The sequence below is a fragment of the Culex quinquefasciatus genome, chromosome 2, assembly GCF_015732765.1.
Source record: "Culex quinquefasciatus strain JHB chromosome 2, VPISU_Cqui_1.0_pri_paternal, whole genome shotgun sequence".
Lineage (NCBI taxonomy): Eukaryota > Metazoa > Arthropoda > Insecta > Diptera > Culicidae > Culex > Culex quinquefasciatus.
Window position 1 is genome coordinate 223776009 of NC_051862.1, and position 23353 is coordinate 223799361.

Genomic DNA, 23353 nt, shown 5'->3' on the forward strand with positions numbered 1-23353 from the left:
TGACTCCGAAACCTCATTCTTATCTCAACAACCAGTAATTTTTCATAACATTTGGTAGGGTTGCCAGTTTTTAAATCTGTACACGAATGAAACAGTAATTATCGCAAAGCGACTTTTCTATGTATTTTTTGTATTTGAATGAATCTTTTGTCTGTATCAAAAGAAACCATTTTGCATCATTATTTTTTTCCATACAACTCTCATACACTAACCCAAGATTATACAAAATGGGCATGTGAATGTTCAAATATCTGTACCGAGAGAAAGGATTTTCTGATCGATTTGATGTCTGCGGCAAAGTTGTAGGTTATAGTTTGGACTTTTCAGAAGTTTCAGAGTTTGGACTTTTCAGAAAAAAGTCGTAAACGAAAAGAATTCTTTTTTTTAATTGATTTTTTATCACCTTAAGTTGAATTTCAAAAATATATATTTTTTTAATTTTCGATTTTTTTATGTTTAAAGTTTTGATTGGTACAAAATCTGTTCGGAGATATGATTTGAAAAACAAATATATTCAAACTACATTAAAAATCGTTTTTAGATAATAAATCTTATTTTTAATCGAAAATTGTTTTACGCATTTTTTTTAAATAAAACCATAAACATATTGTAATAGACATTATAAGGTGATTTTATTTATTTTAGTTTTTGCAATTTTATATCCTTTATAAAGTGAAAAGCTGAGAATATTTCCTACAATTATCCACTTTTGACTTTGTTCTTCGGACTACTGGTTGCTGAGTTACAGTATCTTAAAGTTAAAATTTCTAGTTTTCTTTGAAATAACCCCAACATCCGAGCTGGAAACCTCAAAACGACATAATAAAAATCTTTTCTTTGTACAATTTGTCATAAAAATACAGCAACAGATTGCCCGGATACAAATTCGAGCTTAAACCATTGCTGAAATTAGAGTATTTCATTTAAAAGCTATTTATTACTCAAAGGGTTCCCAACATTATTTTTTCAATCCTCTGCCGTACAACACAAAAATATTTTAAAACATTTTCGAATCAATCACATTGTAGAGAACAGTTTTCTGAACAATTTCCATAAACAAGTATCAATTTTGGTTCAATATAAGCAGAGATATACCCAATTTTGTAAAATAAAAAGTGACTTTCTCCAAAATTTCTGGATTTAATTCCAATTCAAACGATGAACACTGCCTACTGAGTTGGATTTGGGTTGGAAACATTTTTTTGTAAATCCGTCGTGAAACTACTTACTTTTCCTGCCATTCTTGAACAACGAAATAGCCTACTTTTCTGTACCAAAAATAACAGAATCGAATAGCAACACTTTTCAAAATAAATGCTGAAAAGTTCTACTTTTCAGCACTGAGATGGGTGCTGAAAAGTTGAACTTTTCAGCACTTGTTTCGAAAAGTAACGCTTTTCTACATTTTTTGATTGAAATGATTTATTGACAAAATACATAAAAATTCGACTTAAAATTTCACTCAATGGGTGTTTTTCGAAATTGCAAAAAATGTTGTATGGAACTCGTTGCAAAACTTGATTTTTTCAGCACTCGTCGTATTTATCCAACTCGGTGAACCTCGTTGGATAAATGTACGACTCTTGCTGAAAAAAAATCCTCTTTTTGCAACTTGTTGCATAAACTACTATTTTAGGTCTCTTGAGTCTCTTGAAGTACATTAAAAAGAAATTTGATGGATATGAACATGAACCCATCGATTTCCATCGACTTTTCTGAAGAAAAATCCTATAAAATCGAAAAAAAATCTTCAAGAAAAAGTTGCTCTAGACCTCCTGACGAAATATTTCGCCGGACCCCGCTAAATGTCGGGGAAGAGCCATTCTTTCATGGTGCCAAATGTGAGACTTGCCGAATTTATTTTTTTAAATTTATTATTTAAATTCGAAGATGGTTTCAGAGATATTCCAAGGTTATTTTCGATTGGATATTGATTTTGTTGGCAATATTCTATAATATTTTTAAATCATTTTTTTTCCAAAATTTATATCTCTAGTACCAGATTTGCATAATTCTAAAATCTAGCACAACAGATGTCGTTTTTAGTCCTCAAAAACATATTTAAAAAATTATAATTAAAATATACGTATTTAGGGAAACCAACTTTTAGTGGTTAATAGTTAAATAAAAAAAACGTGTTTGTTTTCGTGTACCAAGAATTTTTTTCTGAAAAGTCCTAATTATAATTAACAACCAAATCGATCAGAAAATCGCTTCGTAAGGTACAAATAGTAGGAAATAGGTTTTCAAATATTCTCATGTCTATTTTGTATGACTATTCCGAAAATGTGTACGGTTAAACTAATATGCAACATGGCTTTGAGAAAAGGACAAAAATTCCCATTACAAAATAAAAAAATCGAAAAAGTTTGCGAAATTCTACAAATTTACTCATACGTTTCCTGGAGATTACTGACATTATGTCAACCTAGTTATCAATAACAACAGATAAAGTGAAATCTGTAAAAATTTAAATATACTCTTAGTGCCATAATAAGAACAAGGGCATCTATGCGTAGTGCCCCACTTCCTACTTGGATTTTTTTTTAAATGTTGAATTATTTGTAGTGACTCTTAAAACACAACAAATAAGGTTTTTGAAATATTTTCGTGCAGAAAAGTTTGAAATTTCGCTAATGAGACTGACTTGCCTTCATGAGACCATCTTCGTTAGACTCCCTCAAAGAGGTCACAATTACGTTACAGAACGTCGCAACACTTACCTTTCGAAACACCGGTCCACGTTGTCGCTCATGAGCAGGAGCATGCAGAGTTGCTCGAGCGCAATCAGCTGCATGTCCCGCTCGTCCCCCTGGCCCATCGAGAGCCATTCTAGCAGCGTTTCCGGATCAACGTCACCCATCTGGGGAGAAGCAAGCAAGAGAGAAGCAGAAAATCATCGGTTAATTAGATAATCCAGCCTGGAAAGTGTTAGCAGGGGGGGGGGGGGGGTAAATGGGGGACTTTGGGGACGGATTATCCCCATGTTACGAAACGAAAAAAAAAGAAACACGCGGCTTGGCATAAATAGAAACAAACCTCCTGGAATAGGTGGTACTACACTCGCGGTGAACGTAAGAGAATGAAAGAAAGAGGATAAACCACTTCTGGCTAGTTGGCTGGCTGGAAATGAGGTCGCTTGCAAGAGATGATCATGATGTGGCTGGTTGTGGCCAAGCACCTAAAGCCGAGTGGAAAACACCAGCCCAGTGGTGGTCAACCCAACTTGATGAACATCAAAACATTTAAGATTGTGTTTGTATTTTCAATAAATTTCACCAGAAAATTTCTAATGTATCCTAATGCAGAATATTACTATCCACCATGCTATTTGGTCGTACCAATTGCTTAGGGCGGATCCTTTCACTTTTGTAATTCAAAATCTTTGTATTTTGTCTAAGTCTGATTTTTTACAATATTTAAGTGAAAAATTCTTTGGAAAAATGTAGTGTTTCAGTATAAAAATATTGACAAGATTTGGAAAACCACTGACTTTGCTAGTGATTATTTTTATGTAACAGCAGCGACCGAACGACACACAGAAAAGTGGACCGGATTTTGACGGCCCCTTGAACGGCGGTGCGCTTTTCCATAAAGTGTCTCTCTGAATAGGCGGTGGCGAAGGAGGAGTAGGGCAGCCAGCCAGCCCATCATCATAACCAACAGCAGCAATATGTTTAGCATTTATTCACGTGGCACTCCCGGCAGTAGCAGCTGCGTTGAGCAGATTACGAGTGTGTGTGTGTGTGTGTGTGTGTTTGTGTGGATTAAGTTATTCCGTTATCCAGTTTAGCCCAGAAGGCCACTCCTCCTTCTTCTGCTTCTCGGTATTATTCATGAAGAAATTGTCACATTGAAGTTGACATTAAACAAGCAGAAAGAATAATAAGCCACTACTTAACTCATTATTGCAATTAGCTTCCAGCTTCCAGCTAAAACCATTTTTCTAACCATAGAGAGGATTGATGTGGGCCACTGGGGCAAAATAAGTTGCGGTTGGTGGCATAAAAACAGAGCAAAACATAAAACCAGATTTTCCGAACCAACTGAGTGAGGAGTCTGCTTTGGCTTCGTTTTAATGGGGTTATGTAAATCGGATCTAAACCACCACTACCACATGCATTAATACATTGCACACTCAAACACATCCATCCTCTCTTTCTTGTTTGGGTTTCTTCTTCTTCTTCTTCTTTTTCGAAGGGGGGAGAGGAAGCAGAGGAAGACTGACTTGTGTATGCACATCTGAAAGGTCTGGCACACAAGAGGACGACGGTGTGGTGACCCGCTTATCCTCGCACGCAGCATCACCAGCGATCAGCTGAACCTTCGGAAGGGGCGCGGAGTACAGTCGTCCCATTACTATACAGCACATATTCGCATAAGATTCCGAAATGAACAATTTTAATAATGCAGTTAAACTAAAAAATGTACACATTTAAAAAACACAAACTTTTTTTTTGGTTCAAATGTTTTTTTTTGGCTCAAATGTATGTATCTGCTTTTAAATTGACATTTAAAAAAAAAAGGTGATTAATTTTATAAGTAAGTATGTATTTTAATATTTTTTTTTAAAGTAAAATCACATTTTCAATCGGAAAGTACTTCACAGTTATTTTGATAAAGAGCGATGTTTTCAAGATATAACCACCTTAAGATTGTTTTTTAACATAAAAACAACACTTTTTCGATTTAAAAAAAAATAGTGTCCATGAGTGTTCAGGTCAAAACATATTTTTTTCGAGAAATTCACAAAATAAACCAATGAAATCTTTAAGATACATTGAAGGTTAAACCTCTGGTTGCTGAGAAACAGTCGAATCCGATAAAAGAAAAGGAAAAATTTAAGCCAATAACTCAGCAACTAATGGTATAATTTTCAATGCAAAAAAAAAAAAAAAGAAATTGTTACCCAAAATCTGTTGATGATTTATTTGTGTAGAATATTTTGAACGTGATTTTTTTTAAGAAGGCTTCAGATAAGAATATCTTTTCTGCAAAGCTTTTTGAAGACATCGGATTCTTTTATATCCTCATTCCCCCACAAAAATTGAAAACTACGGGAAAAAAGTGTAATATAACATTCGAAACTTATGAATTTTATCAGGTGTATTTTTAAACTTTTTTTTCGGTAACGTTACTCACCGGCTCCGTGGCTTAATGGTTACGGCTTCTGTCTCACAAGCAGAAGGTTCAGGGATCAAATCCCTTTGAAATTGGAATCAGGAATTTGAACTTTGAATATGAACAAAAACGAAATTAAAAAGTATAAAAATTGAAATAACGAGCCATGGTTTCAACATTTTAATGAAAAAAGTGTATTAATAGCAGTTTATGAAACAAGTTGCAAAAAGAGGATTTTTCAGCACGAGTCGTACATTTATCCAACGAGGTTCACCAAGTTGGATAAATACGAAGAGTGCTGAAAAAATCGAGTTTTGCAAAGAGTTCAATACAACATTTTTTGCAATTCCAAAAAACACACACTGAGTGAAATTTTATGTCAAATTTTCATGTATTTTGTCAATAAATCGTTTAAATTTAAAAAAAGTTCAACTTTTCAGCACCCATTTGAGTGCTGAAAAGTAGAATTTTTCAGCATTTATTTTGAAAAGTGTTGCTATTCGATTCTGTTATTTTTGGTACAGAAAAGTAGGCTATTACGTCGTTTTAGAATGACAGGAAAAGTAAGTAGTTTCACGACGGAATTGCAAAAAATGCATTATACACCTGTCCAGTTGTTTTGCCACCATTAGTTTCCAAAATATCTAAGTATTGGCGACAATTTTAATTTTTGCGAAATTTTTTTTTGCGGTTCTGTACATTGGAATTTCATAAAAATTCAAAACATTTTTAAACATGCCCAAACATGCTAAACAGAATAATTAAAAAAACTTAAATCAAGAATCAAAACTTTGAAATAAAATTTGCATCACCCTTTTATTTTGAAAAAAAAAAAAAAAAAAAAACAAATAAATTGTGAAATACAATTTTAAAAACTAATTTTTGAATGTAAAACCTAATTTGAAATCGAAAATTACTTAACACAAGTTTTAAAGTTATAGGCAATCTATGGTAAAATTTCAAAAAAAAAAAAAAAATCAATGTTTATCATTTAAAAAGCGCACAATAATGATGTCAAATTTCAATGGAGTGTTTCAAACTCACAGGACAACTGTCGATCTGTTACAGAGAAACTAGCTGGGGCGCAAGATTCATCTCAAACTGGCCCTCCCCAGCGCGGCCCAGGGTTTCCCCTCTCTCCGATGACCAAGACACAGCCGCAAAAGAGCAGCTGACTGCGAGGAGACTCTGATCTTCTCTTGGCTCTGACTAGTTTTTGGATGATGCGGGGAGCGTCGCAGGGGGGACAACTGGTAGGGCGCATAATTTCATTGCTAATGGTGATTCATTTTGCTCGTTTCGTTCGCCATGGGCCATGGGTTTTGCTCTATTATGTTATGGTCATAGAGAAACATGCTCAAATTGTACGTACGAGTGGGCACGTCAAATTCGCCAATTGAATTGCGACGTAATCAGATGATGAGGGCTGACTTGTTTTGCTATTGTTTTCAGTTTTGAACTGACCTGACCCACTTTTTGATCGACGCGTTTCGATCCCCAATATGTTTCGTTTTAAATATTTATAGACCAATTTGACTTCATTTCAAAATTGCACACTCAATTTACACCTGCCACACTCTCGTCGCTCTAATGGCAATTAGTCACGGTCGTCCGAGTTGAATTCGAGTTGGTGCGACGACATTTTACTACCGGAGATAATCTCGCGAGCATTTTTATCAGCTGTGTGCAGCAACACACTGACTGACTTCTTTTTTTCACTTCGTAAGGTCGGGCAGATTTTACAACCCAAGATTAAGTAAGTCTGCTTGTCTCTGTGTGTTTGTGAGTCTATATTTCATTCAGTCGTGATAAGATTGTGCAACAAGTGACTCTCTCACCGCGTCCCACCAAACCAAATCATTTCATCGTCGTCGAGTTAATTGGATCATGCAAAACAAAACCAAAAAAAAAACTGACGCAAAACCTTGAAATTTGCCTTTTGGCCACGGTCCGATTTTCGCCGCGCCGCCGTTGAATAAAGTTATTCGGACCGATAACCCGAATATTGTTTGCAAGCCAAAAGAGGCGAACAACGCCTTTATTCCTCTTTCAATTATAATTTATTAGTTTTATTGGGCTTTTAGGGTACCAGCGGTAGCAGTGGTGTTGTGGAATGAAAGAAAAAACGCGCAAAACATCGACCGCAGAGGCCATTGAATGTCACGGATGAGCGCCGTCCCAGCAGCGAATCCATTAGCCCTTGCGATACCCAATTACAATTAAGGTAATTGGGTTTGTTTTGGGGTCAGGGTGAATTCGTATGAGCGATTGGGTGAAGACATCTGCCAATAAGTCATGTTTGCCTAAAATTCTAAATTTAATCTTTTTCAAATAAAATAAAATAGGACAAGCAACAATTCTCCGAACTTGAGCATCACAAAAACAGCAGACCTAAAAAAAATTAAAAGGCGCCGCAAAATGCAAGAGCATGGCTACAGTAATATTTTTTTTGCACAGCACAGCATAGCATTACGTTTCTGTACCACTCTATAGGGGGTGCCTCAATACCAGTAAAAAATCCGATGGCAAAATCGCATGCAAAAAAAAAGTTGCAACCTACGTTATTCTAACCCAGCACCAACAGTAAGGACTGGTGCCTTAGCCCACTCAGCCCTCAGACCGATGAAAAGCTGTAAGGATAAACGCATATATGGGCTTGACATTTCGGTCAAGTAGGTTTCCCATACTGATGGGCTACATATTTCAGGATGTAAAATCACATAAAATCGCATAAAATAATGCAATATATATTTTACACACAGGCCTTTCACACGCAGCTGGATTACTACTTTTTTAGTTGTTTAGAAAGCATTCAGCCCAGCATTCTTGAACAATTTGAATGTTACCCGGTGTAATCAAAAATATCTGAGAACGTAAATTTCTACACTGTTCGCCATGGGGATTAGGAGGGAAGTTTATTTTTGTTCACTGTGCACGACAAAAAAAGTTGAATTTTGGAAGGTTGAAAATTTGGTTGGCTAAATATTACCTTTTTAAAAGCAATTTTACATAAAAATGTGTAAAAATGTGAACATGATGAAAATTCACCAGTTCCTGATGTAATATTAAACTTTTATTGTGGGGACTACACAAGAAATCCAATGTATTCAAACAGGTGTGCGGAAAAATATTCTTATCTGACGCTTTCTTTATAAAATCATGTTCAAAACATTGTACACAAATAAATCGCTATCATTGGGTTTTCATGAATTATTTTTAATGAGTTCTCACAGTTTCTAATCATTTTTTTTTGATTCCAAAATTGAACTGTTTTTCCCCTTTTTTTAGATGAGTTTATGAGTTGTTCTTGCAAATATTCAAAAATATTTGTTAAAGAATTTTCTCGAGTTTCAAATTTTTGTTGACACTTAAAAAAAAAAAAAAAAAATTATTAATTTCTGTGAGTTTTGTGTTTCTGCATTCGTTAAAGAGGAATAGCTTAAAAACAGTTAACATATTTTGTGAAAGTAATTGACTTTAATTTTCTGGTGGATTTTTGAAATTTTCTGTGAGGTTTGGCAGTATTCTGATTTTTTTTTTTATTTTTTTCAATATTTATTATTCTTTTTTTAAGGGTGCACAGCAACCAAGGAAATTTTAGTCTTTTTATTCTAAAATTGTCAAACTTACGGACCCAATTCTTCAACAATTTGATTGTAAAAGTAGTCAAACTTTGTTGTAAATTGTCTTGAATACAGTAGTTTAGGTGATGAATAAAAAATTATATCGAAATTTCCCGTTCCCCTCTGTTAAGCATTTTTTCCGTTTTAATTTTTAAGGGGGCTAGTAAAAACTCCGAATCTTAAAACATACTTAAAAAAGTAAAATACGAGTAATTTTTAGGGCGTGACCTTCAAGGTCAAAATGCTTATGCACCCTTTTTCAAATGTTGCTCTTCAGTTTGCAATTTTGAAACGTAATCCAAATACATGTCACCTAACCCTACCCGGTTTCGTGAGCTTTCTGTGTTTTTTTTTTCTTTCTAGCAAGCAACTCTAGCCTGATTTGATTTTGGTAAGCTTATATTGATCAAACAGCGCGCAAATGGTTCTGAAATAGAAAAAAAAACCCCGACGACACAACACGGCACCAAAAATCGACAAATCAAAACAGAGAGTTCCGAAATTCCCATTTTTTCTTGTGTTCGGGGGTTCAACCTCTCAAGGCCAGATGTAAACACCGCGGCGGTGTCGTGTCCTAGTGTTAAAGCCAGCAACCGGTTAGAGTTTTTGATTGTTTGAGAAGGGGGGTGGGAGATGGCAGCAAATTCCGTTAGAGTTTGAGGGGATTTTCGATTTTATGTCGAATAAGGTTTGTTACTTTGCTGTTACTTCCAAAGCAATTTGAAATGGGGGCGACTTAAGTCGGTGGCTTAATCTAAGAACATGCCAGCAGTCGCGTCGTCACTTTGAGGTCAGTTTGTGATCGGTTGATGGTTGGGTCGTGTAGTGCGTGATCAAGATTAAATTAAATGAATGAAAAACAGTGCACTCTGCCTTATACTTAACGGTGCAGCATTCCGCTTGAAGGTAGATAAGCTAGACTTGTTCTGGACGGGGACAGGGTATTTAAGCGTGTTTGGGGCGGAAAACCGTCAAAAACAAGTTGTTGCAATACCATCATAAGAGAGAGAAAAAAAGGGGGAGAAAGGTGCCGTTTGAGTAACCCGTTAGTGGCAGTAACTAGAAAAATGGGAAAGATGACGGAGAGAGAAAGAGTGCTAAGCAAATGAAACAGTTATTAAAGAGTTTGCACAGTCTTGCCTTTTTTTGTTCGTCATTTTGAGTACGGTTCTATTAGGCAACCAGTCAAAGTCTGTTAAGCAATTTGTCGTCGCACGTAATGGCTCTACGCAAATGGGGTTGACAAGAAAACGGAGTTGAGGTGAGAGGGAGCTATTAGATGTGTCTGAAAAGTTTATGCTGCTTCATGAATAACAAAAAACGGCTGTTTACATTTGCATCAATCCAGTTAGTCATTGCTAGGGAAGTTAAAGCGATGTTAAAGAACACTTATTTCATTTAAACAATATTTTTTCGTGTTAAGGCTAGTTTTAGCACATTTTAAATGTATGTAAGAATTTACAGTACATTGAAACAACTTTTCTGCAACCATTTTTTCATTTCAAATGTTGAAATCATGGCATTAATTTGCAGTCTGCATATTAGACTGTAAGAATCAAGAGACTTGAAAGAATGTTTTTAATTACATTGAGACATTTATTAAACTTTTTGAAAATTTTTAATTTTGTAACAAAAACCCGCAACTTTTGAGCCATAAAGACGCAAGGCCGCCGAGTTATAATTTTTTGGAAAAAATAAAGTTTGTCTAAACTTTTCGAAAAAAGAATATTTTCAGAGATGGACTCTACTATTAAAATTTGAAAACTGAAATATTTTAGTAAAAATCAAACGTTAAGTGGCTTTTGGCAATACTTTAATAACGGCGCTTTTTATGAAAACTTCTGTAAATTGCTTTTCGATTGCAAATTCAACTTTGCATTGAAAACTGAAGTCAAAATTGGTGTTAGCAAAGTTTCTTTTTTTTAATACAGCGAGCACAATCATTAAAAAATCATAGCTTGGCGGCAACATTTTGGTCCGTATTTCTCTTTGGCTCAAAAGTTGCGGAAAATTGAATTTTTGTTTAAAAATAACTTAAAAATCGGATTTTTCTTTTCGTGAACCTTTTTCAATAGTTTTCATTAATACCTACAATTTTGCCCAATTTTGCATTTTTATTTTTTAAACATGTACTGGGGTAGGCCACACAATTTTCATGTGCCTTAAAAAAAAATTTATTCAATAGTGATTTAAAAAATAGTTCCGTTCAAAATTGCTGTTTAAAAAAAGGGGTGACTTTGATAGTTACTGTGTTTTTTACAAATTTCAACTAAAAAGTGTGCAATTCAATTATGTGAAAATGGTCAAAGGTAAGGTTACTTTGAATGTGTTTTGAAAAAAAAAAAGACAATGGAATATTTGTTTAACTAAGTTCAATAACTTGTTAAAAAATGTATATAAATTATATGCTATGTTAATAAAAAGTTCCAAATTTGATCAAAATTAGTTAGAAACTGATTTTTAAAAAATATTAACTTTTGTTGTCACCAAATCCAATTTTGTAGAATGAACATCAAAAAACCTAAATTTACTATAAAACTTGTTCTACTCAGAATGCCTACTATCTGAAGATATTTTTGAACAAAAAAAAATATTTTTTTTTTGCAATTCTTCATAATCTTACTTTTTACATCAAATTAGAATTCTGCGACCTTAATTTATTAAAATTTAAATGGTTAATTGCCATAAAAATAACGAAATCTAGGATTTAAAAATTCTGAATCACCTTAGATTAGTATAGTATTAGTCATTCCAAAGCTCAATAATAAAAAAAAACGATAAAAAATTTTGATTCGATTATTTGAAGTGATAAACTTTGGATAAACGAGTCTGGACTATAATTTCACGAATTCTTGAAAATTTGTCAACTTTTGTACTATTTTTTTTTATTTTATAAGAGTTTTATAATAGTTGACGTACTGTTTACTAATGTTTTACTAAAAAATACAACTCTTTACGTACAATAGGTATTTGAGAAGCGTTTTATTAAAAAATGAAATCAAAATTAAAACTCTGTCTAAACCGCACATAATATATTACCCTAAAAGAGAGATGTTATATTATTTTTAAGGCTGAATGTGGGTAAACATTGCTTTCAAAACTTCTTTGTATAACTTTTGGATTGGAAACTGGTAACCCTGCCCAATTTCAGTGGGATTTTGTGAAAATTTTAACCCTCTTACGCTCATGGTTAACTGACTAGCACCACTTATTTATGTTTTCTTAACTATTTTTTTTTCTTTTCTTGTTCAACCTGCATTAGATTATGAAGAATGTTAACTTACAACTTTCATCCAACTTGGTGGATCTAGTTAGGAGCAGTGATGTCAACCATCGCGACGCTCATTTTTGGTTCGCGGCACATTTTTTGTTTGTAGTGCTTTTCAGTTACGGAATTCGACAATGTTGTTTATGAAGGACTTGTAGAACACACCAAATTGTACAACTTTGCTGAACATAGTGTTGATTTTTGACAAATACAAAAAAAGTTATAACCAAAAATGCGTTAGGCAAACGAAAGCATCGCGAACCATTGGTCCTGAGGTCTGAATTCTTCTTGTAACTTTTTGCGTATGAATTTTACAGCTATACAATGTTCTGAAGAAATGTTGCTGTTGGTGAGATCTACAAGTGCTTCGAACACCATTTTGTTGAATTCCGTAACTGAAAAGCACTACAAACGAAAAATGTGCCGTGAACCAAAAATGAGCGCCGCGCTGGTTGACATCACTGGTTAGGAGTAATGTTGAAAAACGAGGAAAATCTCGATTTTGCTCTGAATCCAGGTTTCTGGCCGCTCTGATTTTAATACATATTTTTGAGAAGAGATTGGCTCTTAACCAATATTAACTGCTTCCAATCGAAGCGCACCCATGAACCAAATGTGAAAGGTCATGGTATATCACAGAGTCCGAACTCCCTGGCTGAAGCTCGATCTACTGGCCATTTGGCCAGACCTATCCGATCGATCCACGACCTTCACTGCGTCCGCCGTCTGTCTGTTCAGGTCAGCTCAAACATTCTGAACAGCAGCAGCAGTATGTAAATATTAACCGGCGTCAATCAGCCAATAGCAGCAACAATTCCAAATATGTTTGCGCAAAAACATTCATCCCTCAGCTAGCCAGCAGTGCTTTTTTTATTATCGAGTCTTTGTTGCGCTTGCGACGTGGTCTGGTATGGTGTTGGCGCTCTTCTTGGACGAGTGTGCATAACTTTGCGAAACAGAGCCAAGACCATCAAGACACACTTCTGCAGTCATTCAAGTCCTACTTATAGGTGCTGCTTGAAGTCGCGTTTAAATATTCGCTTTACCGTCCGGTCGGTCGGTCCGTTCGTCTGTGACTTTTTGACATTGAATTCTTGGGGGCATTCCTCTGCACCTCTACGACTACTACTGCCGTATACTTCTACCTACGTACTATACACTAAAGCACTGCTACTGCTGCCTGATGTTGGCAATCGATACGCTGAACCGTTGTACTGGCTCGTGTTTGCTGACAATGGTGCTTTACCATCACCGTATACCGCAGAAGGGGGTAGCTTTGAGCATATCTACTAGATCTAACTACAATTCTACAAACTTTTCAATACAAAGTCACCTGATATTACGCTGGATACTACCGTAAGCTGTCAAAGTCAGTCTTAGTCGTCGTCTAGTATTTCAAATAAAGTTAAGCAAAGTGAGGAAGGGGGATCACGAAATGAGTGTGGTGGTACCATTTGTGTCTAAAACGGTGGCGCGTCGAACGACGATGATGATTGTTGTGTGTGGTGCTGCAGCTCGATGCGGAAATCGAGCGTGGAATAGCTGCTGCTGCCGTGAGCACAAACGAATGAAGAAACCAAACACGACGACGACGACGACGAAGAAGCTTTTTAACGGCGTTTTGCTCGTGCGAGTGGCGTAACACCCCACATCCACTTCTCTCTACCTTTTGCAAATTTGCCATCGCCCACACACAAAGAGCGCGCACACGTCGCAACGGATAATAATATAAATAATAGCAACAACAACAAAAAAGTAGTGAATCGTGCACTGACTCACATTAGTGTAGTGAGGAAAAAAAAAGAGCCGCAACAATCACAACCAAAATGTGTGTATAAAAATAACATTAAAAACAAGACGAAACATAACGAGAGAAGCGCCACATCAAAACGGAAGCCAATTCAAACCTTCTTGCAAAGTATTTTATATACATACATACATACATACATACATGAATACGCGAAATGAAAACAAAAATATCATGATTAACATTGTGAAGGAACGACCGCAAATCATCGAATTTGAACTTTTTCATAAAAATGTTTAAAAAATACGTCAATGCTCAGTTCAAACAACAGTTCAACTGCTTATGATTCAAGTCTATCGCCGTACGATTGTTGTTTTTGGTTTCCACACGCGTGCAACCCGTTATGGCGTTGCGTATAGTTATTATTGCTCACATTGTATTATTGTTTGCATGCACCACTGAAATCGTACGGCATAAACTTGCGGAAACATTTATTCAATGAATAGCACGAGTCCTGCAGCAAATGACATTTCCAGCTTGATTTTTTAGTATCCCTTGAATGTAAATGGCTTCTACACTGGTCAACTGGTTTTGCTCGTTAAGATGTCAGTGAATTTTCTTGGAGTTTCTAAAATAACAGAATCTGCGTTTATTAAATTTTTTAAAACATCTGAATTTTGTAGTGAAAGATCAAAAAAATTCAAGATAATTTTCTGAAACATAGATAGACTCAGTTAAAGATTCAAGCCTAATTGTACCTAGAATTGGACACTGTTCAATAATCAAAAATATACTTATGTTTACCCTAAAAACCGTTGCAAATTTGAAGTTAACGTCCCTCAACTTTGCCCAAAGTACAGTCCAGACTCGATTATCCGAAGCCTCGATTATCCGAAGTTTCTATTATCCGAAGTTCGATTATCCGAAGGTTTTTATAGAACGTCGGATAATCGAATCACGACAAAAACATTATTTTTTCGTGTTTTTTATTTATTTACCTTTAACATTAAATTCGAGATCTGCGACCCCATTTTAGTAAAATTTGAATATTTGATTGCCTTTTAAATTACAAAAATCAATTTTTCAATATGTTATCACAGCCATTTTGGCCGCCATCTTGGATTTAAAAATTATAAATCATTTTAGCGTAGTTTATGGGTCTAAGCTCGACCACCAAAAATAAGACAACGAAAAAAATATTTTTTTCGTGATTCGATTATCCGAAGTTTCGATTATCCAGAGGTGTAATTTTTCCGAGGCCTTCGGATAATCGAGTCTGGACTGTAAAGTGGAACAAAAAAAAAATATATATAAAAATTGAAATTGAGCAAATTTCTACGATTGGCCGATTTCGTGCATTTTTATTTATTGTATTTTTTTATTTGGCTCAAAGGTTTTGCGGAAATATCCTATGACCAAAGAAGCCACTTTGTGTCATTGGTTTACCCATACAAAACTCCATACAATTTTGATAGCTGTCCATACAAAGATGGTACGTAAATATTCGAAAATCTGTATCTTTTCCGAAGGAATTTTCTGATCGGTTTGGTGTCTTTGGCAAAGTTGTAGGTATTGGACTATTGAAAAAAAAAATGGTGCACAGAAAATAGTTTTTGTCGATTTTTTATCAACTTTTTTCACAAAAACTTAACTTTCCAAAATCTATTTTTTTTTAATTTTTTATACATGTTTGACATTAAAAAGTATGGACAACTCGATTCACTCGATTTTTTTTAGTCTTAAACAAATAACCTTTTATTTTTTAAGTACCAATATCTCAGAAACCAATGTTACTTTTTCTGATCTGTTCGAAAACATATTTTTGGTATTCTTAAATCAACTCTAACATTCTAAAAGGGCGAATTGAATACTTGACCTTTTCAAAATGTTAGCATTGACACCAACATTATTATTTTTCGAAAAGACCAGAAAATTTGGATACCGTAATCAGGGATGACATTGGGTCTGGGGGGTGAGACTGGGTCATACAAAAATTTAAATGATTTTTTTGCGGCCTGGCTGTAGCAAAAAATATAGGCGTCGCGACGTCCAACTTCCGAAATGCAATTTGATCTTGCTGGAGACGATTAAAAAAAATACAAACTTTGAAGACCTGCACCTAGCTCCAGAATGCTCAAAACTTAAATTTTATATAAACCAAAAGATGCGCAAGGATCTGGCCTACACGCCAATGATGTTGAAAACAAGCCTAAAGTGCATCCAAAATCTAATTTTATGAAAAAATGTCTCATTACGGTTTAAATCCCATTTAAAATTCAAATGCAAAGCGCCAGCTCCGGTCATGTCCAGGCAAGCTTATATTTGGGATTTGGGCTCAGTACGCCCACGGGAACAAGCCCCTAAATGCTCACCAAAAACTTAGTTTTGTTACATCCTAGCGTTACATACAGCACTTTTTGCAATAAGAAAAAAAAATGTTTAACCGCTGCAGTGAAGTTATTTTATATTATTTTTAAATGTTAATTAATTTTTCGACAACTGTACAAAAATACTGAAAAATTAATGATTGTTCAGATAAAAAAAAAAAACAAAAACATGGCAGCTCCTGTTAAATTTATTTTCGCTTTACAATATTTTAAAAACACATCATAATTCCAACTTTTTGTTTCCTTCTCAAATATTCTGCGGACGAGACGACGGTCGTCCGCTGCTGGTTTATTGTCCACCGTTTGTCGCATTTCGCTTTGAAACCACTTGCCACCGAGACGACAATCCATTCGCGTGTAATTTCTTCTTTTGTACGCCCTCGACTCGAAACAAACACACAAAAAAAAAATGAGCGATGTGGCGTGGCGTGGTGACACACTACTGTCGCAGAGTGAAAGGAGCGGTTTTACGGGCTTTGACACTGGTCGACGTAAGATTTTCTTAAAATAATTTCATACAAAATTTTTAAATAGTGCAATTTTGAAAATCAGCTTCAAGATGTTTCGGCGCGCAATTTTTGTCACCCAGTGTAATCGCGAGGGGCTGTTGTGCACCGTTGGAGAGTTGATAGATTACCTTTGTTGTCAACGCCGCTCGAAAGTCGAAGCAAAAAGTGTCTCACTGAGCAAAGGCACTTGGCATCAAGAGGCACCAGAGGCGGTCAATTTTCGACGGTTCAAGAAGTACAACAACAACAAAAAAACAATGTCAAATTGCACCATGTGAGAGTTTGTTGTTTGTTGTACTCAAACAACACAAAAGTCATCCAACCTTGGGTTGGAAAGGAAGGAAGAAAGAAGGGAAAATGGTACAAGTGTCACACTCAAATTAGACAATAGCTTCAAAGAGCTTTTTTATTGCTGCACCAAAAATGGATTTACCTACATTGTTTACAAGGAGTTTGTAGGGTAAGATGGCCTACTATGGGTTTGTGTATATTCAATAAGTAAACTTTAAGTAACGAATCCACAACTGCATTAGCTGCAGCAGCAGTTCCATTTCCTCATCATTATTTATTCTCCTCAGTCCTGTCAAGCACTTTATACCAAACCGACACCGACCGACTTGGCTCTGTTCGTCGATGTCTTGGCTTTCTTGGTAAAAGGTGAGATAGTGTGTCCCTCGATTTTCTTTCTTCGATCGTGGTTACGTTACGTTACACGGTGAGTTTGCTTTGCCTTTTTCTGCAATTCGTTCCTGGTTGGATAATTTGGAAAGAAAGGTTAGCTAACATATTTGTTAGCACTTTCAAAAATATAATTAAAGATCAAATCAATTTTTTTTAGTATATTTTGTCAAAATTAACAATTACATTCATTAAAATTTGTAGAACAATTTTTTTCAAGACATCCCTATTTTTTCAACTTCAATGAATTTCCTTCGCAAAAAAAAAGAATAGTTTGAGGCTCCACTTTGAGTCAGCAGAAGCATGCTGCTGGTAGAGGTACAGTGATCTATTGCTGGCAGTGTATTGGTGTGACGGTCTGTGGTTTGTTAAATTCTGCAGAAAAACGGCAGCAGCAACTCTTTCCACGAACTTCTTGCGGCCACGACCGCCGCCACTGCCACTTCTGCTAACTGCAGCATGGCGCTATACACTATTTATAGTCGCAGAAAGGTCATCTCGTGACTAGAGGTAAAGTTTCTTCTTACCAGGCTGGGAGGCCGGCCCATAACGAATGGCTTTATTTGCTGATTTATTTTTTTTTTTCTCTCGCATGAATGCGTAAAAATGATTATGCTTAATTTACTTCGTGGAATGACACAAATGGTGATTGTTCTTTAGAAATTACCATTTAATATTTTTAAGAACCTATGATTCTGTTACCTTATCAAAAATATGTGCGTTACATGCCATTTAAACAACAATTTCAATATTGAACATCTACTAGTTTTTATCTCTGCTATCCTTACCATATAATTGGTACTTGAATGCATTGTTTGTGGAAATAAAAAGGGTAAATATTTGAAAGTCTGTATCTTGAGGTGAAATTTTCTGATCGATTAGATGTCTTTGGCAAAGTTGTAGATTTTAATTAGGACTATTCAGAAAAATGTCACAATAAAAAAAAATACCCGTTTCTTTATTTCAATTTTTCACTAAAAGTTGGTTTCTCAAAATACCTTTTTTTTATTTTCGATTTTATTATATGTTTTATAGGACTTATATGCCCATGTTCGTATAAATGTCTAATATGCAAAAACAGCAAGCTCAAAAGCGATAAAATGCATATGCGACATTTTTGCGATCAAGAGTAGTTGAGCCATAGTGCATGATGGGGCAAAATCTGGTTCCAGAGACATGAATTTTTATTTTTATTTTAATGGCTATATCATATTTGCTATTGAAAAGTACTTTACCGAATCTTTGATAAAGTGCACTGTTTTAAATGCTGAGAAAATTTCCTACAATTATATCTTTGAAACTCTGAAAATCGAACAGTTAGTTTCTGATACACAGCCTCACAAAGATGAAGAATCTATGAAAATGTGTTCTTACAAGTGTCACCTAATTAGCCTGTAATTTTCAACTGGCTATATCTCGGAAAGTATTGGTTCGATTTTCAATGTGAAACTTTTCTTAAATTTGCTGAGCTTTTCAATAAAATAATTTCAAAAAATTCAAATAATGCATAACTTTTCAAAAGGGTTATATATTTTTGCTTCTCAGAGAGAAAATTGTAGGATTTTTTCAGCATTTTAAACATATTTTTTTTAGTTTTTTTTTGAAATTAAATATGTCTTTATTGAACTTTCTTATAATAATTACATTTCTTTTACATGCTAAGTGGTATGGCCTAATGCTCTTCATCTTTGTTGTATTTTTCGTTTTATTATTAACTGATAACATTTATTTTATTTACTTCAAATTGTTTTACATTATTGCATTGAATCGAATACATTTAGGTAAAAAAGAAAAAAAAAATCACTTTAACAACTAATCCTAACTTAAAACTAAAAAAATAAATTCATTGAAATATTCAAAATCATTAGAACGAGTAAACTATGAACTGTATTTTAAGATAAATGCTCCAAGCGTTCTTACTTGTTCCTGGCGAGTTTTGCAACCACGCAGTGTTGTTGTCATCTCGATGAAAATGTTCAGAAGTTCTTGTGGTGAAAACAGGTCACTACTGCCTTCACCCGTTGATGCTGGTTGGTTTTCCCTCGGTTGCTGACTAAAGCCTGGAGGTGTTGTATTCTCTGCAACTCTTTGCCGCTGATTCAACGGCAATGGCTGCAGATTTGGAACCACTCGAACAGATCCCGCTTCAGGTGACGCTAAAGCAGGAAAATCCACGTTCGTGAAAGTTGGTGGTGTTTTGCGACGATTTGGTTGGTGCCTCGTCGTCGCTTGCTGCCGAATTTTTACAAACTCAGCTCGTTTTGGGCAGCTTCGATTCTTGGTAGAATGGTCGCCGCCGCAATTGAAGCATTTAGCTTTGATGTTCTCGTTGATTGTTTCGCAAGCTTGTGTTTTGTGCTCACCTCCGCAGGTTGCACAACGACTCTTGATGAAACAGTTCCTTCCACCATGTCCAAACTGCAAACAGTTCGAACACGTCACGGTGCACTGGACGATAACGTTCCCAAGTCACGATGATGTTGAAAATTGCCCGAACTGCCTTCAGCTCAGACGGCGTTGTCGATCCTTTCTCGAGATGAACCAGGTACAGTTGATCACGATACTTGATGTCCTTGTTGTGTCTCGTCATCTTGAAGACTTCAATCACGTTCAACTTCAGAGTTTTGAGCTCTTCTTTCAGCACACTCACATCCATGTCGTACAGGCCTCGGAGGACCTGTTTCATGGGGCGTTTACCTGGATCGTCATGGCTGTAGTATTCAATCTTGGTGTTGTTCAGGAAATCCCGAACGTAGTTGTAATCCTTTCTGGTAGGTAGCAGAATTTTGAGTCCATCTGCACACAAGCGAATGGAAGCTCGTAAAGCACCAGATTTGATAAACCCGGTCAGCCACTTTCGCACCGAATCCGATGACGATGTTTTCACAAAAATGGGTGGCAACTTTTCCCGTCGTTCAAATTCTTCCTTCTCGCTCACGTCCACAGGGAGGGTAGCGAACTGGTTTCCAGCCAATTTTTGAGCGTCCTTGCTCAAACTGCCTGGCTTTGCAGGTAGCGCTTCGGCATTCTTTAGCTTCTTCAAATCTGCCGATCCTGCTGGTGAGGACCGCCTCTTTTTCTTGCCCTGAGGCATTTTTGCACTTTTTAAGCACTTTTCAGGAGCTAAAATCCAGGAGTACCTCACTGATCGGTGGTCCACAAGGGAGTCATATTTTTTTTAGTTGCTTTCCTTTATGAAATATTTTAAGAAAATGAAAAATAGCCTGAATGAATAGCCTAAAAGTGAATACGCCAAAATACACCAAAACGGTGCCTTTTTTTATCAATAATTCGGTGAAGTACCTTTCGATTGCAAATTTAATTTGGCATTTGAAAAAAAAAATAAATCAATATACGTATTTTTAGAATCCAACTTTTAGTGAAAATAAATAAGTAATGAAATGGAGTATTTTTTTCAGAATAGTACTAGTTAGGTATATCTACAACTTTGTTGAAGACTCCAGATCAGAAAATCCCATCTCAAGATTCAGATTTTCATATATCAGCGATTCCACGTCAAACAGGAAGTATCCAAATCAAATGTGGGTACCAAAAGTTGCGTATTTTAATTACGAAAAATTTGATACACATAAAATTATAGATCATCGCTTAAATTTTCAAGTTATCACAGTTTTAGTGAAAAAAAATGTTTATTTTTGTTTTCGTAATTTTCTCTCGAAAAACTAAAAAAAAGGTCAAAAATTCATATCTCCAAATTCTGTTTATGGATGATATTCGCAAATTTTATGTAAAATATTACAAGAAATTAGCGAAAAAAAATCAGATGTAAGCTCTTTAGTCCCGAGACCTGAGCAAATAAAATTTTCATAGGACCTTTTCGAATATGCAGCTAGTTTATTTTCCAAAATTGTACGGAGACTTGTATAGAAACACTAATAACACAAAACTGCTTTGTGAGACATGAAGAATGTATGAACAAAGTTTCATCTAAAAAAAATAGAGGTATGCAAATCGCGCATTAATTTGAGAACGACTCCTATTGTCACAGCTTGGAGGGCACGTCGCTGAATATTTTTTCCCCTCAAATTAGAACTCACCTTGGCGCAAGCTGGGTGCGGAGTGGGTTCGCTCCGCCGCTGCTGCTGCTGCCACTACGTTGAGCCGTCGTCTTCGGTGTTCCTGCTTCTTTTCCTCCGGAAGATAATCCACTAGTCTGTTTTTGGATACGACTTCTTCTTCTCCTACTTCTTCTCCTTCTTCTCTCCTTCACCACTCCAAATCTCTTCACCTACAACAACTCATCAAGCAAAACTGGCTCTCGCGCTTCTCCACTGAGCTACTTTTTTTTCTGCGCCGACAAAAACAACCGTTTCCGATAGGATAATTGTAGTTTTTTTTCCTCTTCTGTAACACAATTTATTTTGATTCCTTTCTTTCTATTGATTGTGGCTGAAGGCGCGCGTGTCAAATTGGCGAGAAAGTTCAAATCACACTTCTTTTGTGTGCCTCGACCAACCGACCACTTGCACTTTGCTATTATTTTCACTTCAATCAACTTGCGTTGCCCCTTTATTTATTCTTCTTGTTGTGGGCAGATTCAAAAAGGACACGATCAAAACAAACTTTGAACTCTTCTCTCTTCTCGGTCGTGCTCCAGCCTCAGTCACCTGTTATTGCGCATTTTGCACTTTACTAGAGTCTTGCGCAATTATTTTCATCACAGTATTTTTTCATCACAGTACTTTTTCTTCACAGTGATGACGAAAATATCCGTTGCCAAGGCAGGCTGTTTATGTTTATTTATTTTTCCAAAGTTCAGAAACCAATGAAGTGTCCAGTGCAGAGAATGTGACTTCGATCGGGTAGACCCAGAACCGGTGATTCAAGGAAGACAGTTACCACGGCTTGTTCCGACTAGAAAAATATGGTCTTCGGTGCCGGTATGGCGGTACTTGGTCTTCTTGCCGGATGGATCATGGACAACCAGACGGCGTTGCGGTCTGCATTGGGGACAGACGTCTTCACTTCTTGTTGAATCGTCTTTCCCAACATCCGCTAATCCGGTGCTGCCGAGAGGGGTCCCTTTATGACGATGAAGATCAACGCGAGATGGACGGGTGGTCTGAGTTCCACCATTGAAGAGGGCGTTCGTTGGATATCCTTTACCTTGGAGTTTGTCCGATCTATCAATGTCATTTTACTGATATTACTGTTGACTTCCTAAAATGTGTATTTTTCTTGGTTTTAGTACCAGTAGGGTAATAACGAGATGCTTAGAATTAGACTGATTATACTGAAAATATACCGATTTCTTTCGTCCACAATGTATTGTTTTATATTCAGAATATAATTGAATTTACAGCCAATTGCCCATAATTGTAATTGACCTTCACCCAGAATTGACCAGCAATCGTCCGACAAAATCATGGCCTCGACCGTTAGAATAATGGCCGAGATGACCGAGAGAATTATGCCTAGCTCATTAAAAAAAAAAAATAACCCGTCAAAAAATCTCAAAAGTTCCAACTACGAGAATCGAGCCAGGAACCTTTAACAGACCATCTCAATGACTTAACTGCCTCGGCTACCACAGCTTGGTGACTAGATTGTGGTAAGAAGTCGATGCATTACACTTGTTTTGTTTTGATGGTGTGATAGAAAATCAGTTTGCCAACTGTGATGAAAATTATTCCGCAGCACTCTACTGCGGTGCAAAGTGCGCAAAGTTGACAGTTTTCAGTCCTGCAAAGCAGTGTGATGAAAAAATCTAGGCCTAGCACGATTGACACAAAACTCTAGAAATTGCTGCAAGGCGCAATAAATCCAGATTTTTTCTTTCTTTCACAGCATCTCGATTTCGAAATCCCTCTCGCGAAGACGTTGACGATCTGCGAAAAACGAATAGAGATGAAATAAATTAGTACGAAATCGAGCTCAAACTCGCACCGCACCGCACCCTACCCTACCCTCCCTCTCTGTATGTAAATCTTTCCGGTTATGGAGCTATGATTTATTGGCAATCAGAGCTCGGCGACAGTGTCATAAACTGGGACGGAAAG

At 36.1% G+C, this 23353-nt stretch overlaps 1 protein-coding gene across 6 annotated transcripts in view; it reads right to left on the reverse strand.

Annotated features, from left to right (window-relative positions):
- The window catches only part of LOC6033644 (E3 ubiquitin-protein ligase Ufd4), a 55235-nt gene that overhangs the window by 18764 nt on the left and 13118 nt on the right, over nt 1–23353 (reverse strand). For 5 of the 6 annotated variants that reach the window (XM_038251151.1, XM_038251149.1, XM_038251154.1 and 2 more), the window contains 2 exons: nt 21392–21698; nt 2724–2863 (listed from right to left, as the gene is read on the reverse strand). In XM_038251151.1, the coding sequence (XP_038107079.1) occupies nt 2724–2863 (140 nt within the window). In that variant the 5' untranslated portion in view covers nt 21392–21698. Of the gene's footprint in view, nt 1–2723; nt 2864–21391; nt 21962–23353 lie in introns of those variants that run through there. The other variant, XM_038251150.1, reaches the window with a different exon arrangement.